Source organism: Bufo bufo, chromosome 2 (assembly GCF_905171765.1).
Source record: "Bufo bufo chromosome 2, aBufBuf1.1, whole genome shotgun sequence".
Taxonomy (NCBI): domain Eukaryota; kingdom Metazoa; phylum Chordata; class Amphibia; order Anura; family Bufonidae; genus Bufo; species Bufo bufo.
Window position 1 is genome coordinate 778,949,108 of NC_053390.1, and position 18,519 is coordinate 778,967,626.

The 18,519-nt window shown below is 44.9% G+C and overlaps 1 protein-coding gene across 2 annotated transcripts in view; it reads left to right on the forward strand.

The window, feature by feature from the left end:
• LOC120990372 (lysine-specific demethylase 3A-A-like) overlaps positions 1–18,086 on the forward strand; it is an 88,356-nt gene extending 70,270 nt beyond the window's left edge. For both annotated transcript variants that reach the window (XM_040419138.1, XM_040419139.1), the window contains 9 exons: positions 101–340; positions 499–670; positions 3,877–3,967; positions 4,093–4,223; positions 4,370–4,489; positions 4,582–4,721; positions 10,526–10,702; positions 10,822–10,956; positions 17,401–18,086. In XM_040419138.1, the coding sequence (XP_040275072.1) occupies positions 101–340; positions 499–670; positions 3,877–3,967; positions 4,093–4,223; positions 4,370–4,489; positions 4,582–4,721; positions 10,526–10,702; positions 10,822–10,956; positions 17,401–17,481 (1,287 nt within the window). In that variant the 3' untranslated portion in view covers positions 17,482–18,086. The remainder of the gene's footprint in view (positions 1–100; positions 341–498; positions 671–3,876; positions 3,968–4,092; positions 4,224–4,369; positions 4,490–4,581; positions 4,722–10,525; positions 10,703–10,821; positions 10,957–17,400) is intronic.
• Positions 18,087–18,519: the final 433 nt, after the last annotated feature.

Sequence of the window (18,519 nt, forward strand, 5' to 3'; positions counted from 1 at the left end):
CTTGCAAAAAATCGAATGTTCTGATTTATTGATTTATAATTGAAAACTTCAATGTAGAGAATATTAAAAAGCTTTTTTTTGTGTGTGCTTTTGTTTGCAGCCTGAGGGTGGTGGTGAGAAGAGCACACCTAAACTGCTCGATGACATATTTGCATCTTTGGTTCAAACCAAGCCTATGACTGACCCAGTAAAGAGGCCACAAGGCCTTGCTGTTCAGCCCAGTCTGATGGGATTCAATACGCCGCACTACTGGCTCTGTGACAATAGGTTGCTTTGTCTGCAAGATCCTACCAATAAGAGCAACTGGAACGTCTTCCGTGAATGTTGGAAACAAGGACAGGTAAGCGATATTGGAGTAAATCAGCGCTCTTGCTCTCTTTACTCTGGGCAGTGCTTTTATTGCTTCTGGTCCATTGTCTGCGATTCTTAGTCACCAGAACATCTGGTGCTGCTTTTGTTTCCGATTTACGTGTTCATCATAAAATTTCTGTCTTCCAGCCTGTCATGGTATCTGGAGTGCACCATAAATTGAATTCTGACCTGTGGAGACCCGAATCCTTCAGGGATGAGTTTGGGGAGCAAGAAGTTGACTTGGTGAACTGTAGGACGAATGATATCATCACAGGAGCCACTGTTGGAGAATTCTGGGACGGCTTTGAACATATATCAAGTAAATATCATTTGATCTGTTCACTTTTTACAAGAATCTGAAGTGCAAATTTAAAGGGGTTGTCCAGGTGTAGGCAAACATGGCTGCTTTGCGCCAGAAACAATACAACAGGTGTCTATGGGTTGTTCCATTGATGAAAATAAGGCAGTTGTTTTGGATGTAAGGGGCCATGTTTTCTAATCCTGGACAACCCATAACTCTAGACATCTGCTTTTCCCCAGAACTGGCACCATGTCTGTCCATGTGCTGTGTCTTGTATTACTGTTTAAAACCCTGTTCTGGTGAATGAGGCAGATTCTGCCTTTGCACAGATATTGCGCTGTTTCTGGAATGAAAGTCGATCCTTAGAAGATGGCAGGAGAGCTGACACTTTCATTTTTTTTTTTAAGTTGTTTTCCAGTACTACAAAATTGATGACCTTTTAATAGGCCCTCAATAGTACATCGGTAAAGGACTTCTGACACTTGCGGATCAGCCGACCGGGCACCTTGTCCCTTCAGTGGTTACCAGGCACAGCTATGCAGGTTTGGTTGTGCCCGCTACTGCATCTCGCTACCATTTACTTGAACGAGACTGAGCTATAGAACATGCATAGGCACTGGTAAATAAATGTACTGCCGGATAAAGGAAGAGGACGTAGCGCGTTCTGGAGTGCTGTGGTTACTTGAGTAAGCTGATCGTCCGGGGTCTCGGAGATCTGATATTTATGGCTTATCCTAAGGATAGGTGATCCATTTTGTAGTCACAGAGAACACATCACCCGTAGTCTATAGTCACAAAGGCCGGATCACCCCTTTAAGGCTAGAAAGTATCTGACGGTAAAAGTCTTTAAATGGATTTCCAGCAGGAAGTGCAGAAAAATATATATTATTGAAAAATCTATTCTGCTGAGCATCTCCAGATACATGACGGATTTAAATGAATCTGTCACCAGCGACCTCAGCTGTTTGCACAGACACCTAGCTATGGTTCACTTGATTAAAATGCTATTTTTCTTTTGTTGATCCAAAGCTCCTGAGTTATGATACATTTTCTTAATATACGGTACAAATTAGAGCTTTAGTGCAATGCAGGCATCACCATTGCTCTTGTTGCACCTAAGCTCCACTCCTTTCTGTGGCCAGATCATAGTAACATAGTACATAAGGCCGAAAAAAGACATTTGTCCATCCAGTTCGGCCTGTTTTCCCCACTTTAGGGGAATAAAAAATTCCTTCCCGACTCCAATATGGCAATCAGAATAATTCCCTGGATCAACGACCCCTCTCTAGTAGCTATAGCCTGTAATATTATTACACTCCAGAAATACATCCAGGCCCCTCTTGAATTCCTTTATTGTACTCACCATCACCACCTCCTCAGGCAGAGAGTTCCATAGTCTCACTGCTCTTACCGTAAATAATCCTCTTCTGTGTTTGTGTACAAACCTTCTTTCCTCCAGACGCAGAGGATGTCCCCTCGTCACAGTCACAGTCCTGGGGATAAATAGATGATGGGATAGATCTCTGTACTGACCCCTGATATATTTATACATGGTAATTAGATCTCCCCTCAGTCGTCTTTTTTCTAAAGTGAATAACCCTGATTTTGATCCTGATGGAGGGCCAGACAGTGACAAAGCAACATGGGAAGGGCGAAAATGGGTACAACAAGAGCAATGGTGACGCACTCATTGCACCAAAGGCCTAATTTGCATATTAAGATAAAGTGTCATAACTGAGCCTTGGATCAACAAAAGAAAAAACTGTATTTTAATCAGGGGAACCACAACTACGTGTCTGTGCAAAAGGCTGGATAGGGGGGTCGCTGGTGACAGATTCCTTTAAAAGCCACGGGGCTGATTTAAAATCTGTAAAAACTATTCAGCTCCAGTCCGTTGTCTATGATTTACCGCAGCGATTCCCAAAAAGTGAAGTAGGCACAAATCACAGTACAGTACAAATGCGTTTTTATGGGACCGCGCGTTCCCTATACAGAAGAATAAAACCTCTTCAAGCTTCCTTTTTATTTTTTAATCATCTTTTCAACACCACTAAAAAGACATTTAAAGGGAACCTGTCACCGGGATTTTGTGTATAGAGCTGAGGACATGGGTATCTAGATGGCCGCTAGCACATCCGCAATACCCAGTCCCCATAGCTCTGTGTGCTTTTATTGTGTAAAAAAAACGATTTGATACATGTGCAAATTAACCTGAGATGAGTCCTGTCCCTGACTCCTCTCACATACAGGACTCCCTGTCAGGGACAGGACTCCTCTCAGGGACAGGACTCCTCTCAGGTTAATTTGCATATGTATCAAATCGTTTTTTTTATTCAATAAAAGCACACAGAGCTATGGGGACTGGGTATTGCGGATGTGCTAGCGGCCATCTAGCAGCCCATGTCCTCAGCTCTATACACAAAATCCCGGTGACAGGTTCCCTTTAATCGCTCCAATAGTAAAGCACTGCTTGCAAGGTCAGCGTATAAAAAATTTAATATGCTCACAAACTTAAGACGAGGGTGTGTATTAGGGGAGTGATCATGAGCGGGAGTAAGAGGTGTAGCAGATTTATGAATGAAAGAGCTCGACTGGGTAAATGAGTTTTTAAAAAATACTTTTAAAGTATGAGACGCTAGCATTGGAGGAAACTATCTACTTAGGTTATGAAGAGGGATTGTTACTTCGCTGGATATGAGCATATTTTAAAGTTGTGTGTTTTTTGGGGGAGGGGAGTGAGGGTATTTAATGCTTGTGGGTAGAAGATGGTTACACCCCTGACGAAGCATGGAGCGAAACCCGGGTTGGGCAGGATTGTTGAGATTGCTCTAACTGTTTATCGTCTTACATTTGTGAGTATAGAAAATCTTTTATACACTGACCTTGCAAGCGGTGCTTTACTATTGGAGCGATTTAAATGTCTTTCTTTTTAGCGGTGTTGAAAAGATAATTAAAAGATAAAAAGGAAAGCCCTGGAGGTTGTGCAATGTGCCTGTATATCAAGCTGCGCTTGTGAGTAAAACTACATGTATAGGATTACTGGTGATATACAGTACTTCACTATTGGCGTATTTTCTGACATCCCGCAGGAATCCTGAATTGGTAATAGTGGGACCTTATAAATTGCCTGTGTCTCTCTAGAGTTGGATGAGTCAAGCTTGAAGAGGTTTTATTCTTCTGGATAGGAAACGCGCGGTCATTTAAAATCTGTGGTTCTGTTACAGGACGTCTTAAAAATGATGCTGGAGAACCAATGGTGCTGAAATTGAAGGACTGGCCTTCTGGTGAAGACTTCAGAGATATGATGCTATCGCGGTACGTCCTCTACGTCCTGTTCCTCACATTTCACTGCATTTATATGTGAGAAATGCTTTCCACGATGTTGTACTGTAGATCATAGATGGTCCGCATGTAGTAACCTTATGATTCTCCTCCCACAGGTTTGATGATTTAATGAACAATATTCCACTGCCCGAATACACAAAGAGAGAAGGCAAGCTAAATCTCGCCGCTCGGCTTCCTCCTTACTTCGTTCGTCCTGACTTGGGGCCTAAAATGTACAATGCTTATGGTAAGACGTCATTAGAATTTGATATTGGGAATATTATTTATGGTCCGTACAGATGGTTTTTGCATATGTGATATCTGAGCCATTTGGTTAAAACTATCTTGGTAAAAAGCTATGACACCATATTTTTTTTTTTTCATTTAATTTAGGTTTAATTACTGCAGAGGATCGGAAATATGGAACAACCAACCTCCACCTGGATGTGTCTGATGCGACTAATGTGATTGTCTATGTAGGAATCCCAAAGGATGGGGGTGATCAGGAGCAAGGTAGGGTTCCTGTTTAGTTCACGTTTGAAGGATATTATTTTTGTAGCTGCTAATTTGAGATGTTAATCACTTTTGCTGGGTTTCTGTTACAGAAGTGCTTAGGGCCATACAGGAAGGAGATGCAGATGAATTGACCATTAAGAGACTTGTGGAGTTCCAGGAGAAGCCTGGAGCTTTGTGGCATATCTATGCAGCAAAGGACACTGAGAAAATCCGGCAGTTCTTGAAAAAGGTATTTAAATAAAGTGAGAGAAATGGCTTAAAAGGGGTTAACCCAAGAAGCAGAACAAAACTCTGCATTCCCTTACGTCCTACCAGCAGCACAGATGGGGTTAACTACCCCCCGTGCACTGGTAGGACCGGCAGAATTTTAATGAGCCCAAGAACCAATAACAAAGCTTTACACCCCTACAAAAGGAGGGAACACCCCCCAGCCCACTGTGTTCTTTTCTGTCCTCCGGACAGGTGGACTGGCGGTTCCCCTCAGTTTTTTTGGGGGGAAGTGTCTGTGTTTGGCGTTTTTTTTTCCGCCTACTTTGGTATTTTTTTCTCTTAGCCCCCCTTTACTACGGTTTCGGAGCTTCTCCTTTCTTACCTCCCCTCTTCTCCGTCCGGCGCCGCGTCTCCGATGGGCGCCGCCATCACCGGAAGTGACGTCTGACCCCTCCCGGCGTCACTTCCGGTTCAGGCTGACCGAGTATATTCCGTTTTTTTGGGCAGATTTTTTGAGCACTGGCTGTATTCTGGCTGCGCTAGGGGAGGGGGAGTAGTTTAGCCTTTTTTTCAAATTATAATAGGCTTATTTTCTGTCTCAAAAGGAGTAGGATCTAGTTACATCCTCCTAGGGGCGGGAGATCTGTCCTTGGGGGCGGGGCTCTGCCTATTTAAAGCTCCTTTTCTCTCTCAATCGTCCTCTGGCAGCACACGCTTTCTAAGCTAGCTCCCAGAGCCCAGAAGTACCTGGTGCGTCTTCTGATATTTGCATTGCAGTTTTTTTTCTGCTGCGCTACTTCGGTGGGCCTCTGCTATGCCCTTTTCTCCTGATGGTTGTCAAATTGTCAGAATTATTAATTCTTTTTTCTTTGCAGCGATGGCTTCACCTAAGGACCCGGAGACCCGTAAATCGGTCTCAAAGAGGAAGCATCTGGCCTGCTTTGACTGCAGTACGCTGCTGGATGACAATTGCCCCTTTTCGAGGTGCGAGGCCTGCCGTAGATCCCAGTCGGCGCCCGCCAGGCAGGCAATTCTGGAGGCCTATATCCAGGACTATATCCTCAAGGGCGCTCTGAAGGAGGTTCCGGCAGGAGAGCGGTTCTTAGGGATCTATTCTCCGGATTTCTTGGGAACTAGAAAAACCGGAGACCTCCGGATGATTATCGATTTTGAGATTTTTCAATCGATTTATCAGGAAGGCAAAGTTTCGCATGGAAACTATCAGGTCAGTGATCCACGTTCTCAATCCTGGAGACGTGATGGCTACCCTGGACCTCAAGGATGCCTATCTTCACATCCCCATCCATCCTGCTTCCCAGAGGTATCTCAGGATCGCGGTCCAGGTCTCGGGGGTCCTCAGGCACCTTCAATTTGTTGCCTTACCCTTCGGGATTTCCTCTGCTCCTATCACCTTCACCAAGGTGGTGGTTTCGGTGGTGGCAGCTCTGAGGCTTCAAGGGCTGACCATAATTCCTTACCTGGACAATTGGCTCCTAAAAGCCTCCTCGGTTCCAGTTCTTACCCACCATCTTCATGTGGCTATCTCTTTTCTGCTCCGCCTAGGGTGGATCATCAACTGGCAGAAGTCGAACGTGAGCCTGTCGACTTCAGTAACCTATCTTGGCTTCATAGTAGACTCCGTTGGGATGTCCCTCCAGTTGACTCCAGAAAGAAGAACTCTGATTCTGGACCTGGCAAGGTTCCTATCTGTTCCTCGTCGAGTTTCCATCAGGACTCTCATGAAGATGTTGGGGCTCATGTCAGCGGCTGCGGAGGCAGTCCCTTGGGCTTTGTGGCACCTCCGCCCTTTACAATCGGAAGTCCTTGCCAAATGGGATGGCAGCCCCGCCAGGCTAAATTCCCTGTGTTCCCTGTCTTATCAGACTCTAACCTCCCTGAGATGGTGGCTCCATCTCCCGGGGGAGAAGTCTATAACCCAGCCATCCTGGGTCATATTGACTACGGATGCGTCCCAAGTAGGCTGGGGCGCTCATCTAGACGGTTCCCCTGTCCAAGGGACTTGGTCTCCTCAGGAGCGGCTACTTTCCTCCAATCTTCGCGAGATTCGAGCCATCCGGCTAGCCCTCCTTCACTTTGCCCCCCGAATCCGGGGCTTAGCAGTGAGAGTACAGTCAGACAACATGACTGCAGTCCTGTACATCAACAAGCGGGGAGGCACAAGATCTCTACCCCTCCTTTCAGAGATCGGGGTAATTCTTCGGTGGGCTGAGTTGAACCTTTCCCACCTGTCTGCCATCCACATCCGTGGTTCCTACAATATAATCGCGGATCGTCTGAGTCGCGGTCTGCCGACAATGGAATGGTCCCTGCATCCGGAGATATTCAGGCAGATAATCCTCTTGTGGGGTTTGCCAGAGGTAGCTCTCATGGCAACGAGGTTCAATGCCAAGGTGGAGAGGTTCTGCTCCCTTTACAGGGAGGACAACCCCCTGGCGATAGATGCTCTGTCGATACCGTGGAGGTTCAGGCTGGCTTACATCTTCCCTCCCTTTTCCATGATACCGAGGGTATTGATGAAAATTCGTCAGGATCAGGCCTCGGTAATAGCCATCATACCGTTTTGGCCCAAGAGATCCTGGTTTACCCAGCTCATTCAGATGAGTCGCGGACATTATTGGAGGCTCCCCCCACGGCAGACCCTGGTGTCATGGGACACTCACCTCTGCCCAGATCTGCACAGGTTCAACCTGACAGCCTGGAGGTTGATCAGTCCCTTCTCAGAATAGAAGGTCTTTCAGAGTCGGTCCTGAGAACGTTGTCACATTCAAGAGCAGAATCTACTAAGAAGGCTTACTCCAGAATCATGAGAATCTTCTCGTCATGGTGTGCTTCAAACCAGGTGGCGTCTGCAGATCCGCCCCTCTCTACTATACTTCAATTCTTACAGGACGGCCTAGACAGAGGCCTTGCTCCATCTACTCTGAGGGTCCAGATTTCTGCCATCTCGGCCTGTCTCAACAGACCCTATTCTCGAGACCCGCTCATCAAACGCTTCCTTAAAGGAGCCGAAAGATTGAAGCCTACAGTACTGAGGCCCATCCCTCAGTGGGACTTATCAGTCGTGCTCAGGGGTTTAGCATCTCCCCCCTTTGAGCCTCTGGAGGAGGTGGATTTAAAGTTCGTGACTCTGAAGTCGGTCTTCTTACTGGCGGTAACCTCGGCCAAGAGAATCTCAGAGCTTCAAGCCTTTTCGGCCTCTGGAACCCTATACCATCTTTCTTCAAGACCGGGATCTCCTGAGATTCCTTCCATATTTCAGGCCTAAGGTCCCTTCATTTCAGAACATAAATCAGGTGACTTTGCCAGTTTTATTTTCTCCTACCTCCTCAAGGGATCCTGTCAAGCATCCATTGGATATCTCGAGATGCCTCCAGATCTATGTGGATAGATCCAAGGAGTTCAGGATAGATGAGAATCTCTTCATCCTGTTTGCCGGTAAGTCCAAAGGCCGCAAGGTGTCGATTAGTCACTGGATTAAGGAGGCCATTAGAGAATATTTTGTTTCTCAGGCTTTGAATCCTCCAGAGTTTGTGAAGGCCCATTCCACAAGGGCCATCTCTACTTGCTTTGCTGAAAGAAGTCTCCTTCCTCTGGAGATGATTTGTAAAGCTGCCTCCTGGAGCTCTGAATCCACGTTCATCTCCCACTACAGACTACAGTTTTCGGCATTTGGGCAGGCTATTCTTGGCTCTGCCAGGCATGAGGGCCCTCCCTAGGGGTTCTTCTTGCTATCTCCCCATCTGTGCTGCTGGTAGGACGTAAGGGAATCGTTAATTTCTAACGATAATTTGTTTTCCCTTAGTCCTAACAGCAGCACACAAATTTCCCACCCTAGTAAGTTATTCTTGCTATAGACACAGTGGGCTGGGGTGTAAATCTTTGTTATTGGTTCTTGGGCTCATTAAAATTCCGCCGGTCCTACCAGTCCACGGGGGGTAGTTAACCCCATCTGTGCTGCTGTTAGGACTAAGGAAAAACATTATCGTTAGAAATTAACGATTAGTTGACATTCATGATCTAATAAGGCAAAACATGCAGTTCTGTTCACTTTCTGTTGGGAGGGCAGCATTGTGCCCAACATGACTCTTAAAGGGGTTGTCTCACTTTAGCAAATGGCATTTATCATTTATAGAAAGGTAATACAAGGCACTAATGCATTGTTATTATCCATATTGCCTCCTTTGCTGCCTGTATTAATTTTTTCATCACGTTATACACTGATAATATCCAGGGGTTACGACCACCCTGCAGTCCAGCAGAGGTGGCCGTGCTTGCACACTATTGGAAAAGGCACCAGCCTGTCTGGTTGGAGCGCACATAGGCACACATACAGCAGTCCACGTCCTGGCCACCTCGTGTCTGCACTGCAGTGGCGGCCATAACTCCTGAAAACGGGCCATGTATAATGTGATGGCAAAAGGAGTCAAGGAGGCAATATGGACGATCGCAATACATTAGTAAGTGCCTTGTCTTAACGTTTTCTACGTGATTTGTCTACAACTGAAAATCACAAAATTCCCCAAAATTGTTGCATATGTCTATAATAGTCTACTTATTTGACCACGTTACCCAATTATGCCAGGCTACTTGTAAATAACATGTTTTTAATTTATTAGAACTAGTAGCAATTTGGGATAGACATGTTCTGGTGAATGTTGACTTGCTCATCTGATCAAACATGGCGATGTCTGCTGGGGACCTGTGAGCCACCAGACCCCTGACAGATCACTGTAAAGCCTCTTTCACACAAGCGTATTTGTAATCCATATATCATCCGGATTTTATGTACTGTAAATCCACTGCTAGTATTAAAGAATAGGGCTTTTCCCATGGGTGTATACTTTGCATCAGTATTTGAAATCTGCAGGGAGCCCTAGTTTTGTGCGTATTGCTTCCAAATATGCATATTCTAGTCTATGGGAGTGCATCAAAGATGCAGGAAGGAGGGAATCCGCATGTAAATCCAGATGAAGTACTGATGACAGTCTGGAGGGTTTATCATCTCTAATCTGTGCGTATTCTAGAGGCTGAATAAGCACTGATTTCCATGTGCTCGTGTGAAACGACCTAGAGCAGTGATGGCTAACCTCCGGCGCTCCAGTTGTGGTGAAACTACGACTCCCAGTGTGTTCCAGTCATTTCTGTGGAGTTCTGAGAACAGCCAAGCAAGTGTACATCTTGGGAGTTGTAGTTCTACCACAGCTGGAGTTTTTCCATCACAGACCTAGAGGGTAAGAACACACGTGTAATTTGTGGTGGTTTTCTTGGCCTTTTTTTTTTTCTTGTTAAAAACAGATGTTGGCTAAAAAATCTATGGGAAATATGTAATGCAGAGCAAACAAGCGTTTTTTGCCTAGCTTTATTTTTATTTTTTTCCTGGTGTTTTGTCATTCCCCTGAACAAAACTTCCTTCCATAAATTTTTTTACATGTCTGATTTATATGCTTCCAAGCACAGCGCCATATATTGTATAGTGGCTCCATTAACTTCAGTGGGGCTGAGCGCAACACCAAGCACAGCCGTTATACAGTGTACGGCGCTGTTCTTGGAAGGCAGCGGAGCTCACGAGCGCTGGTGCCTTCTCAAACAGCTGATCAGTGTGGGTCTTAGGCTTCGGACCCCCACTATCATATACTGAGGATAGGTAATCAGTTTCAAAATCTCAGAAAACCCCTTTAATTAGACTAAAGATTATCAGCCGTAAATGGCATTACTGCCTGTGATACTAGTGACCGATCCTGTTTGTGTACTTGACCCAGATGAATGAATGCCCATTGTTTTTTGTTCTTTTGTCTTCATTAGGTGGCAGAAGAACAAGGCCAAGAGAACCCTCCAGATCATGATCCAATTCATGATCAGAGTTGGTACCTGGATAGTACGTTAAGGAAGAGGCTCCTCCAAGAACATGGGGTTCAGGGATGGGCCATTGTACAATTCTTGGGAGATGCTGTCTTCATTCCAGCCGGAGCCCCCCATCAGGTATGGGTCCTCTAAATGCTTAGAATGTAGCATCCTTTCTTCCCCCTCACGCCTATTGTTACACTGACATGCTTGATGCTGATGTGTGCTTGTTCTAATACCTTATCTGATCTTCTCAGGTTCACAACTTGTACAGCTGCATAAAAGTTGCCGAGGACTTTGTTTCTCCAGAACACGTGAAGCACTGTTTCTGTCTGACTCAGGAATTCCGCTATCTCTCCCATACGCACACAAACCACGAGGACAAGCTTCAGGTACCTATCCGCTGTGCAGAGTCAGTTGTGATAGATGGTTTGATTTCCAGGGCACTGAGAAATAAATGTCCATCTTATGATCACTTTTCCTTAAAACTGGCTGTAAAAATAAAGGGGTTGTCCGGGAATAAAAAACTTGCCCGCAGCTTGCCTTTGCTATTTAAAGATAGACTTGGCCTTAGCTGCCCCGTGCCGCTCTGGTCCTGTGCACTGGCTCCTGCGTATGCATCCGTGGCTAGTTTACTTCCTCCGGGCATGGGCTTGGTCTCCTGCCCTGCTGCAGGACAACCCCTTTTTAAGAGCTCATGCATACAAGCGATATTAAACTTGTGAGTTCTATCAGTGAAAAACTGATGTTTTCCCCTCAGTCTGTCTTCAATGTTTTTTTACGGACCCGTTGACTTGAATGGGCAAGTGCTGCATGAAAAACACACGGTATGGCTTGTGCTTTTCACACAGATCCAATCATTTCTACTTATATAAAAGATGGAACATGACGCATTTTTTTCTCAGAGTGATCTTGTGTGACAAAAAACACCCATGTTTATAAACCCGTTGACTTTAATGGGTTATTTTTAAACATGGGTGGCATCCATGTGTGATGCTCACTCTGCTGCATGAGCCTTAAGTCTGCTTAAAGGGGTTAACTCACTGCAACAAATGGCATTTCTCATGTAGACACTTAATGCAAGGCACTTACTAATGTATTGTGATTGTCCATCTTGCTTCCTGTGTTGGCTGGATTCATTTTTCCAAACACGCCCCCCCCCAGCGGCACGTAACAGGAGGATACCCCGCCTCCCCTGGGACAGGAAACAACATGGAGATCTTTAAATAGTCCCCTCCCCTTACCTGCTCCAGTTGTTTCCTGTCCCTCTGGGAGTACATGGAGATCCTCCTTTGGGAGAACGCCAGTTTTACTTTGTAAGAGCGCCCGGTCAGCAAGAAGAACTCCGGGCAGGGAGCAGGGGCGCAGTACGGCCCTTCCTGACTCTTAGGCATAAGTCCTCCGGTGGGGGCGGCCCCGGGCGGTGCGTCCGTGCAAAGTCTCGCGAGAGGACGTGTGGGTCACGTGAGCATTGACTCGCATACAGGTGGAGTCTGTGACGCAATTTCCCCTAGACAACGAGCGTGGAGATTGCTTGGTGTCCTCGGTGCAGCAGACGAGCCAGCTATGTCGGCACCAGGAGAGGACACGATTCGCAGGCCTGCAGACCCAGCAAAGATTGGCAGCCCGGTAAGACATCCTCCTGGGGAGGTTAAAAACGATTGCTCTCTTTTCTTATCTATGCACCCCTTTTTTTGGTCAGAAACAATCTTTTATTGCACCAGGGTGAGGGTTTAACTTATTATATTTGGGCGGCCCCTTTTCTGATAGAGCACCCTTATGTATCTCCTAGGTCAGGGAGGCTCAGAAATCAGCGGAAACTTCCCAGCGAGTCAAAAAATGTTCCATCTGTAAGAAGGGTTTGCCGTCTGGATATAAAAAAAACCTCTGTTCAAGGTGTTTGGAAAAGATTGTTTCTGAGGAGTCGCCTTCCCTGTTGGATAACATCAGGCACATTATAAAAGAGGAAATGAGCAGTGTGGTGGATCAAAAATTAGCTTCCACGTCTCAGTGACCTTCTACTTCTATGACCGAGTTGTCCGCTTCTTTAGAGACTGACGGCCAGGAATATGAATTGGATGAAGGTGAACTCCCCTCCCGATCTGAGTCAGATTCCTCAGAGGATGAGTCCGGAATGCCGCTTTGTTCCATAGAGGACACCAACGCATTATTAAAAACCATTAGAGCGACCCTAAACTTAGAAGATTCCAAACAGCCAAAGACGGTGCAGGACCTTCTGTTCAAAGGCATAGGAGAAAAAAGGAAAAGAGTTTTTCCTCTTCACTCCAATATAACAGGGTTAATTAATAAGGAATGGGTTGACCTAGAAAAAAGATCTGGGGTTTCTAGAGTTCTAAAAAGGAAATACCCTTTTTCGGAGGAAGATACAGCCTTTTGGGATAAGTGTCCAAAGGTAGATGCCCCAGTTGCAAAAATTACAAAAAAATCGGCGCTACCTTTTGAGGATTTAGGTCTGCTGAAAGACCCTATGGACAAAAAAGGGGAGGCGTTACTGAAAAAATCATGGGAAGCCTCTATGTCCATCCTAAGGCCTAGTGTAGCTTCCACTTACACGGCAAGATCCATGTTAATCTGGATAAGCCAGTTAGAGGAACACCTAGTGGCAGGGACCCCCAGAGAAGATATTGTGGCCTCCTTACCAATGCTTAAACAGGCGACAAAGTTTTTAGCAGATGCCTCGGTAGATACAGTTAAACTGGCAGCAAGATCAGCGGCCCTCTCTAATGCCAACAGAAGAGCAGTGTGGTTGAGGTCTTGGGCAGGGGACACTGCATCTAAAAATAAGTTGTGCGGCATCCCCTGTGAAGGAGATTGTTCGGATCAGTCCTGGATGACATTTTAGAAAAGGCCACGGATAAAAAGAAGGTTTTTCCCTCAGACCTGAGAAATTTTCGTCAAAAACGAAACTTTCCTGCGGCATCAAGAGGCAGACAGGATCAGAAAAAAAGAGATTTCTCTTCCCGATGGCGTTTGGGGAGGGGAAGAGGAAAAGGGTTTTTATTCAACCCCTCAGATTCTTCCCAAAGATCATCTAAACAATGACGCCAGAGGCAAGGTAGGAGGAAGGTTAAAAGATTTCGTCTAGGCTTGGAGAAATATTTCCAGCTCTCCGTGGGTACTGGATGTATTTTCTACAGGCCTAAAGCTAGAATTTTCCTCTCTACCCCAGGATGTTTTTCAGATTACCGAAAAGACCAGATCAGTCCAATCTTTGATCCTAGACCAGGTGAAGGTCCTATTACAAAAAGAAGCCATAGTTCCAGTTCCCCCGGGGGAAAAAGGAACAGGATATTATTCCCCTATATTCCTTGTAAAAAAGCCGAACGGCTCTTACAGAGCCATTATAAATTTAAAAGGCCTGAACCATCATCTGCTTTAGAAGCGTTTCAAGATGGAGAGTATAAAATCCACAATCGGCCTGTTAAAAAGAAACACCTTCTTAGCAACTCTGGATCTCACCGACGCATATTACCACATTCCAATTTGCAGAGATCACCAAAAATACCTCAGATTTGCAGTTCGGTCAGAGACGGTAGTACATCACTTCCAGTTCCAGGTCCTCCCATTTGGCCTTAAGTCAGCACCAAGAGTCTTCTCCAAGGTTATGGCAGATGCGGTAGCGGTCCTACATCTGAAGGGAATATTAGTTGTCCCTTATTTAGACGACTTCCTTATTGCCGCAGAATCAGAACATCTACTTCTGGAACACATAGAATTGGTAAAGCAGAGTCTAACAGATCTGGGATGGTTAATAAATGCGGAGAAGTCAGATCTCCGTCCAGTAAAGAAAAAAGTATTTTTAGGGATGATGTTGGACTCGGAACTCATGAAGATTCAAGAAAAAAACCTGAGGATCAGTCAGGAATTAACCCTGTTCCGCAGCAAATACAAGGTGACAATCCGATTTGATAATGAAGATCTTGGGTCTGATGTCCTCAACTATCCCAGCAGTAAAGTGGGCCCAATCTCACTCCCGAACCCTCCAGTCATTTATGCTCAGAGCATGGAACAAGAGGGTAGACTCACTAGAGATGAAAGTGAAAATTCCGCAATATGTAAAGGACTCCTTAAACTGGTGGCTGGTCAGAAAAAAATTAAGCAGGGGCGTTCCTTGGCAGCAGACAGACGTTGTGACAATAACTACAGATGCCAGCAGAAGCGGCTGGGGAGCCTTTTCAGATCAGTCCTTAGTGCAAGGTACATGGCAGAAACACCTAAGCTTAGCTTCTTCCAACCTAAGGGAATTAACCGCAGTGTGGGAAGCATTAAAAGCCCTTCACCCAAAACTCAGGGGAAAGAAGATAAAAGTATTATCAGACAATACCACAACTGTAGCATACTTGAACAAACAAGGGGGCACAAAGAGTTCAGCCCTAGCAAAAGTCGCAAAATAAATATTCCAGTGGGCCGAAAGAAATGTACTATCAGTCTCAGCAGTTCATATACGGGGAGAGAACAACGAGGTCGCGGATTTCCTCAGCAGAGATGTCTTGAAGGAAGGAGAGTGGTGCCTGAACCGGAAAATTTTTCTTCAGATATCGAAAAAGGTGGTTCTTTCCAGAAGTAGATCTCTTCGCAACCCGTCTAAACAGACAGAAAAGTTTGGTTCTCTATTCTACACGGATCACCCATTCATAGTCGACGCCCTCTCCCAACCATGGACGGAAGAAAACCTGTATGCCTTTCCTCCATTTGTGCTAATCCCCAAGGTTCTACAAAGAGTGCTACTGGGAAGCGACAGGTTGCTTCTGATCGCACCTTATTGGCCCAGGAGATCTTGGTTCCTACTACTCCTGAAGATGTCAGTAGGGGACTTTTATCTACTACCGGATGTTCCGGATCTCCTTCACCAGGGCCCAGTTTGGCATCCCAGGGCAGCCAGACTTCAGCTAGCAGTGTGGAACCTGAACGGAAATTATTAAGAGAGAAGGGCCTCTCTGATGCGGTAATTTCTACGATTCTTTATAGCCACAAAAATGTGACATCAAAGATCTATAACAGAATCTGGCAGTTATTTTTGAAATTTACAGATGGTGATACCAGGGGCCCCTTTTATGATCGCTAAGGTTCTGGAGTTTCTCCAATCAGGTCTACAAAAGGGTCTTAGAGTTAGCACAATTAAAGTCCAGATATCTGCCCTAAGTGCCTTTCTGGACATTAAACTGGCAGAAGTGGATCTCATCAAAAGATTTGTGAAAGGGGCCCGAAGAAAACAACCCATGGTTAGGCCCACTGTTCCCCCTTGGGATTTAAACCTGGTGCTATCTGCCTTAACAGACAATCCCTTTGAGCCCTTACCGGAGATATCCTTAAAATTGCTTACTTTCAAAACCGTTTTTCTGATAGCCATTACCACGGCTAGAAGGGTGGGGGAAATACAAGCCTTTTCATGCAGACCTCCTTATCTAACTATCAGAGATGATAGAATAGTATTAAAACATTCTTCTTTTTTGCCCAAGGTGGTCTCTAAGTTCCATTGTCTACAGGAGGTGTCTCTTCCATCCTTTGGGTCTCCATCTGGCAGTCAAGAACAAAGATGCTTCCATAACCTAGATGTGAGAAGAGCAGTACTGACCTACCTTTAAAGCCACGAAGGACTTCAGAAAGACGGACAGACTGTTTGTTAAATTTTCAGGCCCAAACAGGGGTAACGCGGCAAGCAAAACATCTATCAGCCGATGGATCAGATCGGCAATCTTGTGGTGTTATGACTTAAAAAAAAGTCCCGGGTCCCCCCCCCACCAGGTCTTAAAGCCCATTCAACTCGGTCGGTAGCAGCATCTTGGGCTGAATCAACAGATGTTCCATTAGAGCAGATTTGCCAGGCGGCCACCTGGTCCTCACCTTCCACTTTTTTTAGGCATTATCAGTTGGATGTGTTAAGGAATAGAGAGTTATCCTTTGCTCACAGAGTGTTATCTGCGGTAGTCCCACCCTAATTTAGAGCTTCTCTGTTATTCCTCCTGTTACGTGCCGCTGGGGGGGCGTTTGGAAAGATTTCAATTGCTTACCGGTAATTGGTTTTTCCTCTAGCCCCCACAGCGGCACGAAGAATTTCCCCCCCATTATATTTTGCCTTTTTTTCTATATTGAAAATTTTGCTTTGTTCATGTTTTGTTCAATGTGGAAAATACATAAATATTAATATGTTGCATCCTTTCCAGAGTTTCTCGGTTATTTACTGGAGCAGGTAAGGGGAGGGGACTATTTAAAGATCTCCATGTTGTTTCCTGTCCCAGGGGAGGCGGGGTATCCTCCTGTTACGTGCCGCTGTGGGTGCTAGAGGAAAAACCAATTACCAGTAAGTAATTGAAATCTTTCCATCGCATTATACACTTCTTGTATCCTGGGGTTACGGCCAACCGGCAAAAAAGGAAAAAGTACCGGCCTCTCTGGTGGCGCTTACGCAGCAGCGCCTGTTCTGGCTACTGCTGCAGCACCTTAACCCCTAGACACGTGTATAATGTGATGGAAAAATGAATGCAGCCAGCAAAGGAAGCAATATGGATATTGTCTGTATTATGTATGTATACCTCTTCTCATGTGTACAGCGCTATGGAATGAATGGCGCTTTAATAATAATAATATTATTATTATTATTATTATATAATCACAATATATTAGTAAGGGACTTGTATTAACTTTCTCTACATGATAAATGTCATTTGCTGAAGTGACACAACCCCTTTAAAGAGGGTGAATGTTTGCGATGCTCTGTCTTAGAAGAAGGTTGCTCCAGCCCCTGTAAACATGTGGACTGGTAGTGAGAATTTGTCTGACAGATACGTATAATGACGTCTGTGTTCTCCCTGCAGGTGAAGAATGTGATCTACCATGCTGTGAAGGATGCGGTGGCAGTACTGAAAGCAAATGAAGCCAGCCTAGGAAAGGTTTAAGACTGATGCATGGATTCATTGGATAGACTTCCTCTGGCAGCTTTTTCCTCCCCTTCTACTCCAATCACTAGCTCTTTGATCTTTTACCTCATATAAGACATTAACTTTTTAGGAGATGTTTACAATCCCTTGGATCGATCCATTTGAGAAGTCCAGCACGACTTTGGTCCTACTCTCCAGAGCTGCATTGTTCCAACTACTAACAACTCCTCTCTTCAGAGGTGCCATACTCTGACGAAAAACCAAAACTTTTTTTTAGACTGTACGAAATATACCTCTTGTTTTTGGAAAGTCTCTAAAAACATTGTGTAAATCTGATTTAAATATGCTTTTTTTCCCGCAATTTCGGGGCTTGTAGGACGGTAACAATAGGAAAAAAACACTCTTTTTCTTTTTAAATGAGAACTTATTGTAGCCATGATGCATTGCTAGAATGCGCGTTCTAAGTAAAATGTAAATAAGCAGGCTCTTATAATTTTACTTTTAGAACTAGCACTGACGTGCCTGGAATTGTTTAATTAAATACTTTTTTTATTTAGATTTTGTTTTCTTGTTTGACTTTAATTAACAATTCGATTTGGGTTGTTCTCTTTTGACCATATTTGAGGAAGGGAGAGGGTGGGAGGGATGAGGACAGTGACCCATTATCCATGGGTCTTTCAGAACACTTGTAATTTTTTCTTTTTATTACTTCAATACTTGAGAAGAAAAATAATAAACGGTAATTTGTGTTTGTATAGTTTGTTATTGCTTTGAGTATTACATCCATCACTATTGATCTTTCAATGAAACCACTTCAAAAGACCACCTCTTTAAGCAGGCCCCCACCTATATAAATGCATTTTTGATAGTGATGACCGAAGGGAACTTTTCATCCTCGAAGTGGCTTTGCTCAAAACTTCGGATTGATGCCATACGGAGATCCGTCTCTGTACAGTATTAAAATGTATGGGCTCTGTATTGCTCTGAGATGGTACAACCCCAATACACCGAACTTGTCCATGTGGAAATTGCAGATAAATTAGATCCTCCCATATA